Below are 20,117 nucleotides of genomic sequence, written 5' to 3'. Positions count from 1 at the left end.
ATCTCTCCGGTGCAAACAATATGACATTCAGAAGCCATTTGCAACTCTTTATTTCCAAAATTAAGCTTGGGTCACCACTTACACAGGAAGCATCAATCAACAGGCCAGCTAAGTGCTCCCCACCCCAAATCTATTAGCAGTTGCAAAGGTGGGGCTTAAAATTCCTAATCATGCAAAAACCCAAAAACATTTCCCCTTCCACCAGCAGCTGCACATCTCTGACTGTGCAACCCTTTCTGCCAAGGTCACAGAAAGCTCATGACCAGCAGCTCCCTAAGACACAAAGACTTATTGAGCTGCCACATGACACAGCCTGGTCAGTTCTCTTTTCCCACCTTCAAACCTGCAGCATGTCAGCCTGTAACTACAGTCAATTCAGCAAATCAAATAAGCCTCTGCCTGAACTGCATGTATATCCGTGTTTGTGTTTGTGTGTGCCTATGCCTGTCTTGTCTGTCTGTCCACACACACACACCCCCACACACCATGGCTGTCATTGCTCCATGGACACCACCAGAGGCCTTTCCCCTTTTCCCAGTGTCGTCTTTCGGTTCAATAGAAAAAGCTGCCCTGCAGATCCCATAGAGCCGAAACAATCCCAAAACATATTAGCAGCCAGGGGCAACCCCGATAAACATAACATGAGAGAATGCACACAGGGTATTTGAAGCATGCGGCTGACCTATAGGGGAATGTGGAGAAGGTGGGGCCAAGCTGAAAGAAGACCTAAGTGGCCGCCAACCTCCCCTACTTCAGTTTTCTCCTCCACAAAAGGAATCCATTTGCAGTTTGGTCAACACCTTTTCATTGAAACCAGCCTATTTCTTTATAGATAGTTTTATATGCCACTTAGTAGCACTGCACTCTTAAAGCAGCGCACAATCTAACAGTGATACCACATCCAAACCTGTATATTCTGGGAGCCTGTAAAGGAAACCTGTCATTCAAAGACCTACATAAACTTCTTAGGAGTGATATCTATTCTCTTTAAAAAAGAAAAAGAAACCAAACAGCAACGTATTAAAGGCGAAAGCATTCCACCCAGTATCTCCTCTTCTTCCTGGCTCTGCAAGTAAACATCGCAGCAGTGTCAGGATGGGTGAACCTGCAAATTTCAGTCTGTCAGTTTCTCATATTTCCTTTGAAGTTCAGTTCCCCACAGCCCACATGAGTTTGTGATTTTATTTTAAAAAGTCATCATGGAAGTTCGTCAGCATTTTAGCGTGAATTTCTCTGAATGTACACAATTTTTGCAAAGCAGCTTTCCCTAATACAACACATTTTTGTATGTTTTCGCACTAACATGTGCATCTTTGCACGCATTACTTGGCTGGATAACTACATAGCAAAAGTTGGAGAAGTGCAAAGTTCAAAGGATGGCTGTGTTTTATTCACAAATTGTTTTAGAAAGTACAAATTAGATTGATTCACCTATAAATACGAACTGGATTGAATTTCACTCCCATTCCTATACCAGGCTTCAGTTTGAAAAGAAAGCCATTCCATCATGTGAACTACAGATCTCTGCAGTCAGTGGAGTTTAACTAAGCTCCTTATTAGAGACAGCATTAAGGCAAACTCGTAGAAAGAACATCACAATCCATTTAATTGTTCTTTGAAGGATCTGACTCAGCACTCTCAAGCGTGATACAGGCAACAGAGACAGTAAGATTCTTTGTGCAATACTAAGCAGACAGCATATTCTGGGAATAACTGCAATAATAAATTGTAATTATTCAAACCAAATCATGGATGCAGGACCCACCTATGGCTTTTCGCTTTGTAAGCATTAGACACTCCTATCAGAGAATAATGTGAATTATTCTTTGCCTACTCTGCAAGGTAACCGCCTTGCACTTATAGTGCAATTCTATACATGTCTGCTCGAAAGTAAGTTATGCTGAGTTCAGTGGAGTTAACTCCCAGGTATACATATAGAAGCGCAGCCTTGCAGCACAATCCTAGCCACGTCTACTCAGAAATTAAGTCCCATTGAATAAAATGAGGCTTATTCCCAGTAGCGTTAGGACTGCATGCAGCCTTTGTCGTTCTGAAGCCGTGGTCATGAGGGATATCCAAAGATAATGCAGCAGCCTGAGGCTTTTCATCTTCCATTTATGCCTGCATCTCTTTTTCTTTCTTTTTTTGAAAGTGGATACAGAGAATTGGTGGTGCCCAACTAAGTTCTGCTTGGAGTAGATTCACTGAAATTAATGGACTTAAGGTAGTCATGACCATTGATTTCAGTGAGCCCACTCTGATTCAGACTAATATATTTTCCTTCACTGATCAAACTGCTCCATCTGGTCCAGTGCTGTTGCCATTGACTGGCAGCTGCTCTCCAGGATTACAAGCAGGGAGCCTTTCCATCTCAAAGGTAACAGGCAGGCTGAGATATCCAAAGCCAGCTTAGGTTTTATTATCCACTGACAATTCGCACACTCCACCTCTGATCTATATAGAACTAGTATTCCTCCTCTTGGCTGCAGCTAGTGGCCACGTGCAAGACAAGCCTGGAGGGTCCTCCGCAGAGCAGGTGGTTTGACAAAATTTAGGAAATTGCTTTGTTTGAAAAACTAACCCAACACAGAAGACTGGTGGAGGGAGGGACGGACAGTGAAGCATGGCACATTTGACATTACATGCTTCCCTTTTCTCAGCCAAGTGAACATAAATGCTGCCCTTCCCTGCCCTCTGGGCACCCACTCTCTTTATGGAGGGTGTACACAGAGGAGCTCTGAATCAAGCAGCTTTTGACTTTGGAACTCTTTGCAATGCTGTTGTAACTTGATACTGCTATTTATACTCCACACTTCTATTGTAAATTTCAGGTTGTTTGAGTGTTTCCCAGCCCTACCTGGAGATACTGGGGACTGGACCTGTGATATTCTACTAATGCAAATCAAATGCTCTACCACTGAGCCATAACACTTCATCTATCTAGCCCAGTACTGTGTACTAGGATGAGGTCTCTGGCAGAGACGTGTCTTTCCCATCACCTGATCCCTTTTTACAACTGGAGATGCTAGTGATTGAATTTAGGACCTCCTCCTCCTCCTCCATGTGCTTTACCTCGGTCCAATGGCCCCCTCGCAGTGCCTTGAGCACTACTGGGATGAGGAGGAGTGGGGGGAATCCACCCAAGATCAGCAGGGGGAGCTGAGAGAGCTGTGGTGAATTAGCGTACACAAGCTCCATGACTCTCTGAAACCCCTGCACCTGTGCCTTCCGCTACAGTGATCAAAGGAACATTCCATTTTCTTCTTTGGCTGGCCCCTTATGAAGCCCCCAGTCTGAGTGCAAACTTGTCGGGATCTAATCCTCAAATGGATGCAGAGGGGTGACTGGCAGGCAAGGAGCAACCCAGAAAATCAGGCAGTGGCATCGCTATCTTGTAAAATATCCTCGGGGTCAACGGGCAAACAGAAACTGACCATTTTCATCCTCTGGATGCTATTTTTGGAGCTCCGCTGGCCGGGCCAGATGCCTGTTGTAGACATTAATGCCAGCATTAGATTTATTGCTCTGCTATTTGCACATCTCACTAGATGCCTGCAGATGTGGAAGAGAAAAGCCGGGCAGAAATGCACCCCACCTCCCCCTCCCACCCACACAGTTCAAGAGGCAGCTTCGAAAGGCATGGAAACTACTCACAGCATCTTGAGTATTTCCACGTAGCAACCGAGGATGCGATCCGCCTGGGCGCTGAGCTCAATGCTCATGGTGCTACAGGTGGGGCTGACCATCAAGCAGTCTATCAGGTTGGGCTCACTGTCGTTGCCGACGTTGGCCGTCATCTTCTGGTTGGCTGTGTTGTTGCGCTCGACTTCCACGTGGATTTCGTTCGACGTGACGATGACCGACTTGAGGCGGGATCAGTCAGTGTGGCCTCTTGGGACACCAAGTCAGGACTTGTGTGGAGCAGCCGGAGAGGCAAATTGGGCTTACGGTCACAGGGCTGCTGGCAGCCATTACGAATTTCCTTCAGGCTTGGAGAATTGTCCCGGCTGTGTTTCAAAAACATTTTTTTTAGACTAAAAAAACCTTTACTAGCCAGGCACAACAGAAATTAGTAAGGAGGAGGGGTAGCCTAGCTGTGTTGCAATAGATCCCCAGCTTTCATCTTGGCCCCTTGCAATTGCCACAGTTCTATTTATACCAGAGGAAACAAACATCTCCCCAAAGAATTTACAGTATGGGCCATATTTTTCTGAAGGCCTGTGAACCCGTTGCTAATGGGGAAGAATGTAGTTCTCTCTTCCAAATGGCGCAAAGACTGTGATGAAATTCATACTCCAGTAGACAGCTGTCCAGCTTTGCTGGAGAGTTTACTTGAGGAAGGGGTAGAGTGTGGAGGCATCAAACCCAACACTCTCCCGCTCAATGGAAAGCTAGAAAATCCTATGGCTCTTGCCACCGCTCCCTGAACATCCTTTTCGTGCCTCTGGTAATGGAGGGGGGGGAGTGAGGGAGGAAATGGTTCACTTGGGGATGATAGTGAACTTGGCCTGGGACTTGTGTAAATATTAGCAAGCTTCCTACACTCCTGAGTCAGACCACTGTTCCATCTACATCAGAACCACCTACACTAATGTTTTTTCCAGGGATTCACACAGGCCATATTTGGTGATACGAGGGATTGAACTTGGGACCCACTGTGCACCAAGTCTGTGCTCTACCACAGAACTATGACTCTTTCCTACAGGAATCTGCCCTGGACTGCTGTGTGGACCTTCTGTGTGTGCTCAGTGGTTGGTGACACAAAGCAGACAATTCATGAATCTGGGACAGTACAGAAGCTATACTGTGGTTAACTGCCATCTGCTACCACTTCAGGTTCAAATGGGGAAGGCGTGTGACGGGATACACCCAGGCTGCACTCACACTACAGGGCTCAGTTGTGGAACATATGAAGGATAATTAAAGTTCTCTGAGCATGTGTGCAGTCCCTTCCCACATACATACTTAAGGTGAAAGATTTCTGGGGCACATGACATAGCTCTGAGGCAGGCCTCAATTCTGGACCTCTTCATTTAAAAAACCCTGGGCTTGGAGGGTGGGACAGAAGAATGTCTTATTTAGACTAAGAGGTTGGAAGTACTCATGCAGCGCAGGCGTAAGGAACGTGGTGTTGACAGACCACAACTCCCATCATCCTTTATGACTGGCCTTGGTGGCCAGGGCTGATGGGAATCGCAGTCCTGCATCATCTGGCACCATGTTGGCTACCCCTGATGCCGTGTAAATTCAAACACAATTTAAATTGAACTTCATATCTGAAATGCACAAAGAAAATGCGCTGGTATTTAGGGAACGGCAGGATATCAATGTAATGAAATAAATAAGGTGCAGGAACCAGAAAGATACATGCCTGGCATGTGAATCACACACATGTGCTTCAAAGGCCACACAATAAACACAGATGTGGCAATCTGATTTTTCTCCAATTACCACTGTGAAAAAGCTGGGCCACCTTTCACAACTGGCAATGTACCATATGAATTTTGTGATTACTCAGGGATACAAAATCAAAGTACAAGTGAACTGTCAACCTATGCCAAAGAGAAGACCTTCACTCCAGAGGCCGCGACTACTAACCTGTTGATGAATTCTTCGTAGCATGAATAAATGGCAGCTAAACAGACGGCCACAAGATTTGGCAGGACCCTGGGGTGGGGGCACTGTCCGTAGGGCCATGCATGCTGGAAAGACAACACAAAGGTAGCAGCATGAGGGCACAATCACAAGGCAACAGTGCTGTAGTAAATCAGAAGTGGGGGACCCTTTCCCCCAAAGGCTGCATTCTGCCAGGGGTAATTTGCTGGGGGGTGCATGCTGGAGGGGGCGGAGTCAGAGCTACAAGTGGCCAGGGCCATGTCCCAAGATGAGTAGAGCCTGAACCAAAAGTGAGAGGGGCCATCCCACTTTCCTGTGTTTCTGCTTGTTGTTGTTCAGTCGTTCAGTCGTGTCCGACTCTTCGTGACTCCATGGACCAGAGCACGGCAGGCACGCCTATCCTTCACTGCCTCTCGCAGTTTGGCCAAACTCATGTTAGTAGCTTCAAGAACACTGTCCAACCATCTAATCCTCTGTCGTCCCCTTCTCCTTGTGCCCTCCATCTTTCCCAACATCAGGGTCTTTTCCAGGGAGTCTTCTCTTCTCATCAGGTGGCCAAAGTACTGGAGCCTCAACTTCAGGATCTGTCCTTCTAGTGAGCACTCAGGGCTGATTTCCTTCAGAATGGATAGGTTTGATCTTCTTGCAGTCCATGGGACTCTCAAGAGTCTCCTCCAGCACCATAATTCAAAAGCATCAATTCTTCGGCGATCAGCCTTCTTTATGGTCCAGCTCTCACTTCCGTACATTACTACTGGGAAACCATAGCTTTAACTATACGGACCTTTGTCGGCAAGGTGATGTCTTTGCTTTTTAAGATGCTGTCTAGGTTTGTCATTGCTTTTCTCCCAAGAAGCAGGCGTCTTCTAATTTCGTGACTGCTGTCACCATCTGCAGTGATCATGGAACCCAAGAAAGTGAAATCTTGGGTTCCATGCTATCCTACGTGTTTCTGCTATCCTACGTTAAATTTAAATTCTCTCCTCCTAGCCTCTCCTGCCATAAAGTCGCTTGCAAGTTGTGAGCCTGTAGCCTGAATCTATGGACACAAAATGCAGTGTAGGACTAGAATGTTGAGAAAGGGTTGCTCAGTGTGTGCCCATGCACAACATCCCCCCCCCCCGGCAAGAGAGCAAGGGACCTAGATGTTTGGCAGTAAAACAGAAGCAGCTCTGAAACTTACTACTGGCAACTCTAGTATTGCTACTGAGGAGATGAAGAAGAGAGAGGAGAATTAAAGGATTAACACCTTAGAAGGGCAGAGTTTTTGAGAGAGAACAAGCCACTGACCTGTGAATAAACTTCTTCACTACTTCCATGCCAGCGTTCAGTTCGTTCAAGGCCAGAATGTACTCCTGAGTAAAAAGCCTCAACCTAGGGCACTTCCCAAAATCCTGCCCAAAACAGGAGAGAGAGAAAGAGAGAGTGCAAATAATGTCACAGAAGAATGGATGAAAGACTTCATTTCAAGCTGTGGATTTTAAGTAAGGAAATGTTCACCGGGACCTGTTTAACAATGTGAGGCAGCGTTGGTCACCACTTATAACCCCCACTTTCTTTCATTCATACAAACGTAAGAAAAGTGCAGCTGGTATCAGGCTAAAGGCCTATCTGGTCCAGCATCCTGTTCAAACACTGGCCAACCAGAAGCCTATGGGAAGCCCACAAGCAGGACCTGAGTACAGCAGCACGCTCCACACTTGTGAGTCCCAGCAAGTGGTATTCAGAGACATACGGCTTGCAAGTGTGTTGGTAGAACAGAGCCATCCAGATGGTCATTACATTTTCCATTCAAACAAGGCACAGATAACATTCTCCAGCCTATCTTTCTGCTTGTCGACTTCTGTCATCATGCATTTTTTTCATATTTTACATATGTATAATTAATAAATTTATGGATTGGTCCCACCAACAGATCTCACAATAAAACGTATGCATCAGTTAATGCACAAGAAAATAAGATACCAAATAATCAAAGTATAAACAGGTAGGGAAACATGATTCTATTTGTTAAGATAATATTTCTACTTGCAATCCTCAATGCTCTCAACAAGAAATCAGTTGCAGTCTCTGTAACCATCTCATTTGTACCATATTGATTTTAGGTTTAAATGCCTTTATAAAATTGTTTTTTAAATAGTTTCATAAACCCATTGCAAACAAAACAAACAAATATTCTAAACAATGTTAAAATCCAAGGATGGCAGTATCACATAAATAACTGATTTTGTACTGAGAGCTTCTTCCAGGTGTTTAAAGTGCGGTGGGGTCAGCAGGGGACCAAGGGGTATGAGCACTGGGGGGGACGGGACGGGCAGGGAGCTTGTCATCCGCTGTGATTTGACTCTCTATGTGGCCTCTGCCTGGCAAAAACTTTGCTCTTGTTTCTTCACGAAATTCCTCAGTCTGTTGTCATTCAGTGCCTGACTATAAAGCCTCCTGGTTTGACTGCAAACAGAAGTGCATGAGATCATAAAAGGAATCTAGATTTATGCTTCCACTTATAACGCCATTAGAATAACAAATGCTCCTATGATGTCCGTGTGGCGTGGTCCAATCCCGTCACAACTAACAAGGCAGACTGCAATAGCTGAGGAAAAAACATGGCCACTTGCACACAATAAATCCAGATTCTCATTATCTAGCCTGCACAGTTGATCTTCTGGCCTGTAGCTAAGAGCAATCTTACAGCACAATCCCCAAGCTATTGCCAATTGTCTGTTCCAACCTTGAACTTAATTGCTACTTAATTGGGATTTTTTAAAGGAATTGTTTCCTGCCAGCCGTTTTCTACCCTGTCTCCACCACCAAAACACCCAGGCTTGTAGGCCACAAAACCCCTGCCTTCCACTCATTTAAAAATACATGAATGAAAAATGAATTAGATCTGATATAGCGCTGGATTCTTAACACACACATTGTTGGAGATTCCTGGTGCCAAGTGAGAAACTGCAGGCAACCTGACACCAGAGGTGTGAGCCTTTCCACACTGCAATAACTTGCAAACAGCTGCAAGATCAGTCAATGTGCACTTTTTTGAAAATGGGGAAAGGGGAGCGTCACTTACAAAGAAATTTGCTACATAGCATAACAAGGCAATAATTACATCCTGTGGTTTTGACAGCATTTATTCAGAGAAGGGCTTGTCATCCAGTTAAAAAATAGTCATCATACGTTGAGCAATCAATTGATTAAGTCTATATGAGCAAAAATAATTACAAACCTAAGAAGAGCCTGGTGGCTGGATCAGACCAAAGGCTTGTCTAGTCCAGCATCCTGTTCTCACAGTGGCCGCCCAGGTGCCCCTGGGAAGCCAGCCAGCAAGGCCTGAGCACAACAGCACTCTGCCCAACTGCAGTTTCAAGCAACTGATATTCAGGCCTGCTGGCTCCAATAGGGAGGTAGAACACAGCTATCGGGATTAGTAGCCACTGACAGCATGAAGACACTGAGTGGCTTAGTAGCACAAGACAGTGTTTTATGTGGGAGGAAAGAAAGATAAGCACACTGCACATGTTATCACAAGAGCCCTGCTGGGTCAGGCCATGAAACATAAAAGAACCCCCCTGGATCAGACCTTTGGGACCAATCTAGTCCCTATCATGTTTATCACAGTGGCCAACTAGATGTCCCCTGAGCACCTACAACGAGGACATTGCAGAGGCAGCACAGCTCCCCCTGAAGCAAAAAGCACTAGGCATTTCCTTTGTTTTTAGATACAAACACGCTTGTGCCAGAAGAAAGAACACAGTGCCAGAAGCTGCTTTTTAAACAGGTCAAGAAGAGATAAGACTATTAGTCCACTGACCAAGTATTGCCTAAAGCATACAGAACAGGCAGTTGCAACTCAGGGTTCCCAAGCAGAAATCTTTCCGAACCTCTGCTACTGGATCCTTTTCACCAGGGATTCAAGGGATTGCACCTGGATCCTTCTGCATTCAAAGGATGCTCAGCCCCCTTTTTGTCTTAAAAGAAGCAGTCTCTCCAGTTTGCAAGAGAGAAAGGTCTCTTTTAAGTTGGTGCCTGCTGTTTGTAATGACTTGGGGGGGGGGGAGACACCCCACAACTTTGGTTAAAAAATCTGCAGCCTGATTAACAGGACATCTTTGTAGCTGATTAGAAGTTTGGTGTTTGTATTTTTTTAAAAAAAAAAATGGAGGTGGTTATTTCACTGTATCTGGGCTGGATTTGAAATGGTTTTTATATGAAATGGATTTTGCAAATATAAGTATTTTGATTGTGTATGTTTGTATAGAATTTTTATCATTTTTTATTGTTGATGTTTTTATTGCTAAATCACTTTAAGAGATATTTTATAGGAAGCAATCCATAAACGGAATAACATGAAATGAATAAAATAAGCATCTTGACTCACCATATTGTGTTTGAGGATTCTTTGTACAACCGGAGTGAACACTTCTATGACCACCATGGATCGAGGGCGTTCTCTGCAATGCTGCATTAAGAAAGCACACAGACACATACATTTGAAAAAAGAGTTGAAAAGAGGCAACTTGATCTCTCACCAACGATTATACAAAGCCATCAAATAAATCAACAAAAGAAAATTAGGTGCTCCCAAATTGGTTTTTCACATTGTGGGTTACAAGAATGCACCAAAATGTGTGAATAATTCTCACTGGGAACTCTAAAAACAAATTTTGGCTATGGAAGATCTGAATCTTATGAACAGGACAACCATGGTCATACAAGTTGAACTGTCATTGGGCAATTTGCCCTTTGTAACACAAAAACAATGCATGTATCAAGAACATAAGGAGAGCACTGCTGGCTCACACCAACAGTTTATTTAACAACCCTGTGAGGCCGGTAGAGCTAAGATGGTATCTTCAACCTTGGTACCCCAAATGTTGCCCCATCATCCTGGCCATTGGCTAAACTGGCTGGGGATGATGGGAATTGCAGCCCAACAACATCAGGAGACCCAAAGTTGAAGAACACTAGGTGAAAAGGCAGGGCTGGCCCAAGGTCACCTACTGAGCTTTCTGGCTGAGTGGATTCAAATCCTGGTTTCCCACTCTTAACCACTACATTGCTTTATAGCTAGTTGTTATCCAGGGTCACCAAATACCAAACTCCTCCACCAAGTTGTCTGCATGTACCACTGAACTTGGGGAGGGTCAGTCCTCACTTTGCACTAGGCTTTGAAGAAAGGCAGAGGCAGCACAAGCCCATCTTGCTGCATCTGAAATTTCCCATGTATTCTGCCACTGGACTATGGCCTTCCTGTTCCTGTATTTACAGGCTGTTTTCAAAAATGTAATGGCTTTGCATTAAAATATCTGGAAAATGTTGCCAGAATTAAGTCCCCCAATACAATGGTTCAATATGCACATGGAGCCTGGCTATATGTGGAGGAAACCACCCATTTATTTCAACAGCAGGGATAGATCCATGGTATACTGGTGGCATCAGAAAGGAGCATGCCCAAACACTGAGGATAGGGAAACTCTTGAATGCACAAAACATAGAGTGTATTCAAACCTCCCATGAAGGTTAAACCAGTTGAAGTCGGCAGCGTAGATGTGCACTGAGCATAGCAAAGTCTGGGGAATGTTTTAAAATACACACACACATTTCAGAAATACCTTGCAGAAAAATTCACACAAGTCAGGAGGTGGGTGGTTGTTTTCCAGCAAAGGTGCAAGTGCCTAAAAATAGAGATAGGACAGGTTATACATAGATATTTGGCTCTGCCAGGGACAGAAAGTTGCATTATTATTCTAAGTTAAAGAAAAAAATCCAATTTGAACTCATACTGATATGCAATTCTGTTTACATATTACATGAATATATTCTGTAAAAAAGTAAGTTCTCATTTACCAATATCAATAAGTACATACAAATGTTGATTACTTATTATTTTTTCCATCATTCACACCAAATAATAATTAGTCTTGACATTATTGCATAGCCCCATAATTTACTTAATCATTCATTCATCATTTGTGTAATCATCTTTCCAGTTTTCTTCTAAAGTACCGGTATCTATATGTAAAAGACGAAAACCATTTAAATAACATTTAAGCAGCATCAGTCTAGTGTTTATTTGCTTGCAATCCAAAACAGAAAAACAAATGTTAGGACTGCGGTACAGCAAACACTGTACAAATTAAAACACTGTCAAGCCCCTAGATCAGGCATGGCCAAACTTGGCCCTCCAGATGTTTTGGGACTACAACTCCCATCATGCCTAGCTAACAGGACTAGTGGTCAGGGATGGTGGGAATTGTAGTCCCAAAAAGCTGGAGGGCCAGGTTTGGCCATGCCTGCCCTAGACTCTGTCAAGCACAGAGGTAGACCATAGGGCCCAGGGATGTCAGGGGCCTGGGGTTAGGGTTCTAGCACTGTGAGAAAAGAATCCAAAGAGGCAGATAATGTAGACTAAGACAATAGTCAGGATACTAGGGAAACACACTAAAGTAAAGGGGGCCCCACACTGCTTACTTAGTTTGCTGGTTTGCCAAGGATGCCGGAGCACCAGTTAGTGGAGTAGAGGTAAGATGCTTGAGGCTGGTTTCTGGAGGCTCTGATTTGAAACCCCCACTTCTCCCCCCTTCTTGATGCCTTAGAAGCATCACCCACTATAAAGTTTATAAAAGAAAGCAAACAACTAATAACAAAACCATGTGACAGGCTGGTAGGTAGGGTAGTTCTCCATAAGGCCTAACCACATTTGATGCAGCAAATTCATTTCTAACCTTTTGTGCTGCCAGTGCAAAGAAGGCTACCTTGCAAGTCACATTGGTGTAGCTGGATGATGACACGTTTTCACACAACATTTCACAAATGTTACTATGGCAAGTTAGAATTCCTGCTAGTTGAACATACAGAGGAAGCCGTAGTAAACTGGAAGTACACACAGGGATTCCCACCCCTCTGCTTTCTAACTTTCACAAACATTCGATAGAGGTGAGTAAGTAAGAACATTTTCAGACTATTAACTTCATAAGACTTATTTTCAAAGGCTGCCCAGGGTCCTTCTTGCAGAACGGGGGGGGGGCTTTTTCAGTCTGGGGGCCACATGCTGGTGGTGGGCGGGCCCAGAGGCGAAAGTGGGCAAAGCAAGAAATGCAAATTTTACCTTTATACAGTAGGCAAGTTTCTACACATGCTCTCACACACCCCTCTACACTACACCCAGGCAAGCAAAGGAGGCATTATCAGAGTTCCACGACTCCTTACAGCTAGGCAAAATCGGGGTACGAATCAGGGCCAGTGAGGGGTGTGGCCTGCAGAGAGTCCCAAGGGCCAGGCAGAGAGACCAGAGGGGCACACTGTGCCCCTAGACCAGGCATTCCCACCCTGCTAGCAAAAACAGCTAAACCTCCATATTTTGTGCAGGGGAGTCTCAGAGCTTTGCTGCCTTTTGTGGAAATTACTCTGTCAAAACAAGATGTTTGCTGTACCCACCCCCTGGGCCATCCTTCTCTGCCCATCACTAGGCAACTCAATGTGGTTACATACAGTAAATATATTAAAAGGTTTATAGCTGCTGTGGTGCATGTAATAACATTATGTCACTGCTGCCTTCATTGTAAATTACAGCGTTGCTGGAACAAAAGATTCTCAGTATCCGGGGAGGCCCTTGGGCCTTTCTATCCCTGAACTAAGGGATTCCTGGTATCAGTTTACAAAGTTGATCTCTTTAAGCACAACAGCTGGGACAGTTTGTGTTAAATCTTCAAACGCCAGAAGTTTGAACACATTTATTTACCTAACAGAATTTGTATACGGCTTAAGAGTAAATGAAATCTCTAAGCAGCTTACAGAGAACGTACCAATATGCGTCAAATTTGTCGTTAAGAGTCACAAGTTGAAAACAAGTCAGATATATATATATATAATATATATATATATATATACTATACCAATAACAGAAATAAAACCAACAAATTAAATATAACCTAAAAATATACGTTGACTTTACATGTCTGAGTAGGTTGGCCTAAACAAATAAAAAGTTTTTAGCAGGTGCCTGCCTAATGTCAATGGGGAGGGAGTTCCAGGGCAGGAGGTGTGACAGTGAAGGGCGAGTTCCTTACAATTGCAGAAGCAACAAACAAAGAGGTCAAGTGGGCACAAATGGGTAACTGAATTCCTTCAGCCAACTGGCCCCAGGTCGTTAAGGATTCTATATGCCAACAAGGAGGAGCAGATCTGAAGTTTGGGGGGTGCTCCTGGATTCAACCCTGTCACTGGAGGCTCAGGTGGCCTTGGTGGCTACGAGTGCCTTTTCCAGCGGTTCACACATCATTCTATTTTATTAATTATTCTACATTGCCTCCCCCTATGTTACCATATTAATGCCACCTGGAGAGGCCCACTTGCACTATGGCACAATAAAAGCAGAACAACACCAAGGCACAATGTTTGTGGTATAAAAAGCTACAGGATTTTTGCAGAAAACAATGGGGCAAGCATCCTGAACCTCCATCCTGCTGCTGCTGAACTCCAAGTCAGACAGCAGAGAACATTTGCTCTTGTTTTTAAGTGGGCCTACCCCACCCACAAAGGGTTATTCTGACTATACTGCTGCCAGGTAATAACAGGGAGCACAAATTAACCTATTTGGGATCGAAAGGAATGTTAACTGTGGCTTTGGAAATGGATTGCCATGACAACCCCCAGCTCAACTGGGCTCCCGAGTGGTGGCTAAGTGCAAATTCACACCTGGCGACAGCTGTGCTCTGCTGTCGTGTTGCTTTTGCTGGAAGATTTGCCGAGACATGATATGATCAGGTGATAGCAACATCCTATATTGGATTACCTAGTAAATCTCTTGAAATCGCCAGTGGCCAAAATAAAATTAGAAATGAGGGGAGGCAATTTTCACCTCTCTGACAAATTGCTAGCATCATTAGGATCTAGTTATTTGTTTATTTATGGCTCAATGGAGAGGACAAATACTTTTCCTCTTATTTAACTAGCAAACCAGAAACATTTGGAATTAGAGATTTATACAGGAAATGGGTGAGGTCTGGAGACAAAGTTGTGGATTTAGGTTTAGGCATGGGTATTGTTCACAATAGGAGTGGAAGGAACTGTCAATTACAGTTCTCTCAGCATCTCATTGTTCCAATTTTAAATGCAGCTTTCCATATTTCTCAGCAAATTGCGAATTATTGTTTTTAAATCCTTGTGAAAATTCACCAGCATCTTAGTGCAAATTTCTCCCAGTGAACACATTTTTATATGCAGTTTGCCTAATGTAAACATTTTTGCAAGCATTTTCCCCTAATGTAATGCATTATGCACACACCTTCCCCTAAAGTGTGCACTTTTTGTGAACATGGTTTGCAAAAGTTCTGAGGGCCAGACACAGAGACTTGGAGGGCCACATGAGGTTCCCCACTGCTGTGCCAAGACAAGTCATGGCTTAGCTCAGGGCAGTGTAGCTTCAGAATGAGGAGCAAGAGGCCACAATCCCCTCTCTGAGAGCCCACACATTTGCTCGCTTGAGGTCCAGCCATCGCATGTGTCAATGTTACATGTGAGATGCTTTCAATGCAGTGCTATTTTTAAGAAATGTATTACATTTGCCAAACTGCAGCAGGTCAAAGCCAGTAATAATGCAAAACTGACAAATAAAAAAAAAACTGCTTAAAAAAGCCTGATGGAACAAATGCAAATTAACTAGGCAAAGTGAACAACTCATATGTATTTATGATCTGTCCCCATACCTGCTGGAACCAACAGGTCCTGAAACAGTCAGGAGCGTGGCCTAGAGTAGAATTTATACCATAGCTTCCTCAAACTTAAACCCCTCCCATCAAGTAATTTAGGAACTGCATTTTTGTTAGGATGTGCAGAAAAACTCTCATACGCTCATGAACTACCATTCCAAATTTCTTTGTGGTAGTGAGGAGAAACCCTGAGAACGAAACCAGTTTTAGATCTATAGTAGAAACAGTACAGAAAAATGAGCAGAAGAAAAAGAGATGGGGAAACAGTAAGCAAAACTAAATGAAGTTAATGACAAAACCATGTTACGCCATACTCACCAACAATAATGTTTTCATGCTCTTGAGTGGTTAAGTTATTATTCTGAAGGGGAAAACAAATGAGAAAATCAGCAAGCAAGCCTGTTTTGTCTTTGTTCTTTTTTAAAATCTGGGTAGGCTTGCAAGTCCTTTTCCCTTAAGTGTCCTGTCTTGAAGAGTGGCCAATATAGCACAGTCAAGAGTGGCCCATCATCCCCCATATGTTCTAGCACCCATCCCTTTGTACTGCATAGACTGGACCTGAAGAGCATCCCATCCAAGTACAGGCCCCAGAGCAGGGGTTGGCAGAAGGTACCACAGCAGCGGATCTGTAAGAGTTTCCAACTTCCAGTGATCAGTGACAACCAAAAAGACTGTTCATCCCACGCCCACTAATTTTGGGCTGCTGGGGATAGGTGGGACCAATACTGGATTTTTGTGTGAAAGCAGAGACAGTGAGCTCAGCTTTGGTCCTGAATCTGTGGCCTGCAGGTGAAAATTTGCATGTGTATATGCAGGTCACCCTGGTCTTCATACCAAAGGTGTAAGGGGAGAAGCCATAGCCCAAGTCCAAGTCAACAACCCACAATGAACATTTCTGAATAACTTATGCCCAGTTGAACCATGTAGCCAAGTACTGTTGACTCTGACTGACAAAAGTTTTCCAGTTATCCAGGGTTAGTTCTACTCAGAATAGACCCACTGAAACGAACAGGCATCACTAATTTAAGCCCATTAATTTCAATGGAACTATTCTATGTACACAGCTTAGTTGCATACAATCCCAGCACTCTCGTAACCTTCCCCCTTACTATACGAGTTCTTTAACTGGACTTTAGGCTGAACATGCTCCACCACTAACCTATGGCAGGGATAGGCAACATGCTCCCCGCCAGATGTTGTTGGACTACAATTCCCATCATCCCAACCACTGGGTTCATTTTGGCTGGGACTGGTGGAAGATGTAGTTCAACAACAGCTGGAGGGGTGCTGGCTACCTCTGGGCTATGGCTTCTCCCCTTACACATTTTCCTAAGTGGGAGAGGGAACACAGCTCAGCAGCAGAACCTGTGCTTTTAATGCAAAAGATCCCAGCTTCAACCCTTGGCAACGCTGGAGTTTACTCCCACAAGAAGCAGGGAAGGCCACCCACTTGGATGGATTTAAGAGAGGATAAGACGAATCCAGGGAGGATAAGGCTATCAATGACTACTAGCCATTATAGCTATGTTCTGTCTCTGCTTTCAGAGGCAGTATGTCTCTGAATACCAGTTGCTAAGAATCACAAGTGGGGTGAGTGCTCTTGTGCTCAGGTCAGCTTGTTTTCAGGCTTCCCATGAGCACCTGGTTGGCCACTGTGAGAACAGGAAGCTAGACCAGATGGGTCATTGGCCTGATCCAGCAGGGCCCTTCTTGAGTCCTTATTTCCATGGAAAAACGGGTCTCGAGTAGATCTCGGGTAGCAGCTGACAGAAAAGGCCTCTGCCTAAGACCCTGGAGAGCCACTGCTAGTCAGAGTAGTCACTATTTATTTGTTTGGACATTTATATCTCACCTTCCAATGATAAAATCGTACTCAAGGCAGCTTGCAATAAATATATCACAACAAAATTAAAAGCAAACCTAGCAATAAAGCAAGCTGCAGTAGCACAGTATCATAAAATACCATCGTAAGAAAAAAAGCAGCAGGCCAAAGCACTGAGCTAGATGGACCAAGAGTCAGACCTGGTATAAGGCAGCTTTTGGTATCTGACACAGGAACATAGAAAATTGCCTTATACCATGTTATGTCATTGGGTACCTAGCTTAGTATTGTCAACACTGACTGTAGCAGCTCAGACAGAGGGCATTCCCAGCCCTACCTGGAGATGCCAGGGATTGAACCTGGGACCTTTTGCATGCAAGGCAGATGCTCTGCAGTTGAGCTGCAGATCTTGCTATATTTCTATTTACCAAGTTTGGTCTATAGTGGCACAAAACCCGCCTGCACATCTCACAGACAAAGTTCATACTCAGAATGCTACCATGTTGCATGGCTGATAGTATGGGAGCAGGGAATTTCCTGTGACTCTCTGGAATCAGTTGGTCTAATGAGACCTGCTCCATCCTAACATTAACAATTTTTAGGAAAAAGGTAGAAGACCTGTTTTACTTTGCTCAAGCTCTGAATAGCTGCTTTTAAAAAAAGGGGGGGGCATTTTTCCTTATACTATGGACATGATCTCATTTATTTCAAAGGAGAGAGCCCGGCAATGAAGCATAATCCCCAGATTCCCAGTCCTCATTTTAAAAGAGGACTGGTTCCTGGCATTTGCAGAACCAGAGATGCAAGGCAAAACGTACATACACTACCCTTCTCATGTCTACTTCCCCCATACAGTGTTTCAGTCCCTCGCCAGTTCCCCTGGAAAAGTCCTGTGGACACTCATGCTTCAAAGTGCTTCCCTTTGGAACATGCCCCATATATCAGGGATGGGCAACTTTGGAGTTGTATTTGACTCTTACTCTGAGAATATCTATTGAAATGAATGAACTTAAGTTAGCCGTGCCCATTAATTTCAGTGGGTCTACTCTGAGTAGTAGCATTACGGAATACCACCCACTGGCTCTGTGGCCACATGCAGCCCTCAGTTGAATCCCACATGGCTCTTGTTTAATTTCAAAAGCCCTTGTTTCTTTCCTGGCAGGCCACTAGATGGGGAAGAAGGGGGGCAGAAGAGAGAGGGAGGATGGTCACACACACTTCTGGCCATCAGCCTGCATGTGGCCCCCAAAAGACCCACCTTAAGATAGTGTGTCCCTCAGCAGTTGCCCTATATATTTTGTGCACCTGACTATGTGGGCTGCAGTCTACAAAAGCCTACAAGACAATAAATCTTCACGTCTATGGTTCTTTGTTTTCTCACTATGACAGACTAACATGGTTTTTCCTTTGGAAGTTACACATTTTGAAGGAACTGCCATTTGTATTTATATAAATATAAACTGATCACACATTTACCAGTTTCTAGGTTTATTTGGAGCTTTGACAGAGGAGGCAGGAGTATACAGCCTTCAAAAAAAATGCCCAACATCTTTCAGCAGCTGTTCACATAGTCTGCTTTTCAAATAATTTCTTATCCTCTGCACGATTTGCCTCTGTTGTTCTAACCTTCCCACCTCCCTCCACCCAGCTCGTCAATGAATATGGCAAAAACAGTGCAAGATGCTCCATGTGCGCCTGCTACCTGCAATTTGGGTGACCCAACTAATTGGGAGTCCTGGTTTGGACAAGGTAAACAGCTGCACGCAATCACTTCTCCAAAGATATTGTTTGGCATTAGATATCCAGGTACACATTTGAGATTTAACATTTTTAAACAGAAAAGAGCAGCACAAAGTTTACCTCTGAGAGCAACTTGGAAACAATCTCCAGTGGAGCCTGATGAATCGATTCATCCTGCAAAGGTGACGTTAGCGCCATGTCCACCAAGGTCCGGATCTCCTTCAGAACCACCTCCAAGCGACTTGGGTTACTCAGAACCTTCTTATACTTATAGATCTTTTTCTAGGAGCAATAAATAAAATAAAAGCCACACAAGTTCAGGTGCAAGGTTATAAAAAACATGGGGATAAACAACTTTCCACATGCCATATGGTCAAAAGAAACTTTTGAATTTGTTCTATGCTTCCTGCTTCTAGCTCTGCAGGTAGGGGGGGAAACCCTAAAAATGTTTAAGAACTAAGGAAAGCGGAAGCCATCTTTTACTCTGTGGTGGAAAATTAGATTATTATTTTTTCTGTTTTGGGGTTTTGCTTGTTTTGTTTCACTTTAGGTTTTAGAAAACAGATATGGATGGCCTGATTCACACAACAAATATTTGGCTCATTAAACCAAAATTAAAGGTAACTAATGTGCAAAGGGAATTTCACCCCACCCCCCTTTACATCAAGAATGGGAAACTTGGGATTCCAGATGCTGTTAGACTTCCAACTCTCATCAGCCCCATAAAGTGTGGGCAATGGTCAGGGGATGATGGGAACTGTAGTCCAATAGCATCTTACAGGCCGAAGGTTCTCCATCCCTGCTTTACATTAAAACACAGACCAGGAATTAAATGCAATAGAAGGGTTCTGTTATTACTATTGTGATTACACTGTTCTGTATTTTGTGGCTTTAAATGTTGGACACCATGGGAAAATATATTTTGAATGGCTAGTAAATCCACTAAACAAACAAATAAACAAACATACATACATACATACATACATACAATCAATCAAGCGTATGGTCCTCCGAACAGTTTCCATACATTCCCCCCACACACACACACACATTGTACTACTTTAGCAAAGCTTGATGTCATCAGATAACCAGGATTCTTAATGGATGTCATAGCTATTAGAAATTATAGGTAATGTAGCCTCCCATTTTCATAGACGTATGCCTCCAACAACCATTTGCAGTAGGAAACTGTATTTTAGGAACACCTTTGACATTTCTGATGCCCTTGAAGC

General features: G+C 43.9%; 1 protein-coding gene across 1 annotated transcript in view; it reads right to left on the bottom strand.

Annotated features, from left to right (window-relative positions):
* Positions 1-20,117, bottom strand: part of CMIP (c-Maf inducing protein) — a 151,829-nt gene that overhangs the window by 14,618 nt on the left and 117,094 nt on the right. The window contains 9 exon segments of the mRNA XM_033157201.1: positions 3,655-3,877; positions 3,880-4,007; positions 5,599-5,686; positions 5,689-5,702; positions 6,907-7,010; positions 9,992-10,072; positions 11,226-11,289; positions 15,644-15,684; positions 19,006-19,169. Coding sequence (XP_033013092.1) covers positions 3,655-3,877; positions 3,880-4,007; positions 5,599-5,686; positions 5,689-5,702; positions 6,907-7,010; positions 9,992-10,072; positions 11,226-11,289; positions 15,644-15,684; positions 19,006-19,169 — 907 coding nt within the window.

The sequence above is a fragment of the Lacerta agilis genome, chromosome 8 (assembly GCF_009819535.1).
Source record: "Lacerta agilis isolate rLacAgi1 chromosome 8, rLacAgi1.pri, whole genome shotgun sequence".
Lineage (NCBI taxonomy): Eukaryota > Metazoa > Chordata > Lepidosauria > Squamata > Lacertidae > Lacerta > Lacerta agilis.
Note: the sequence above shows the minus strand (reverse complement) of the source record. Positions and strands in the feature narration are given on the sequence as shown.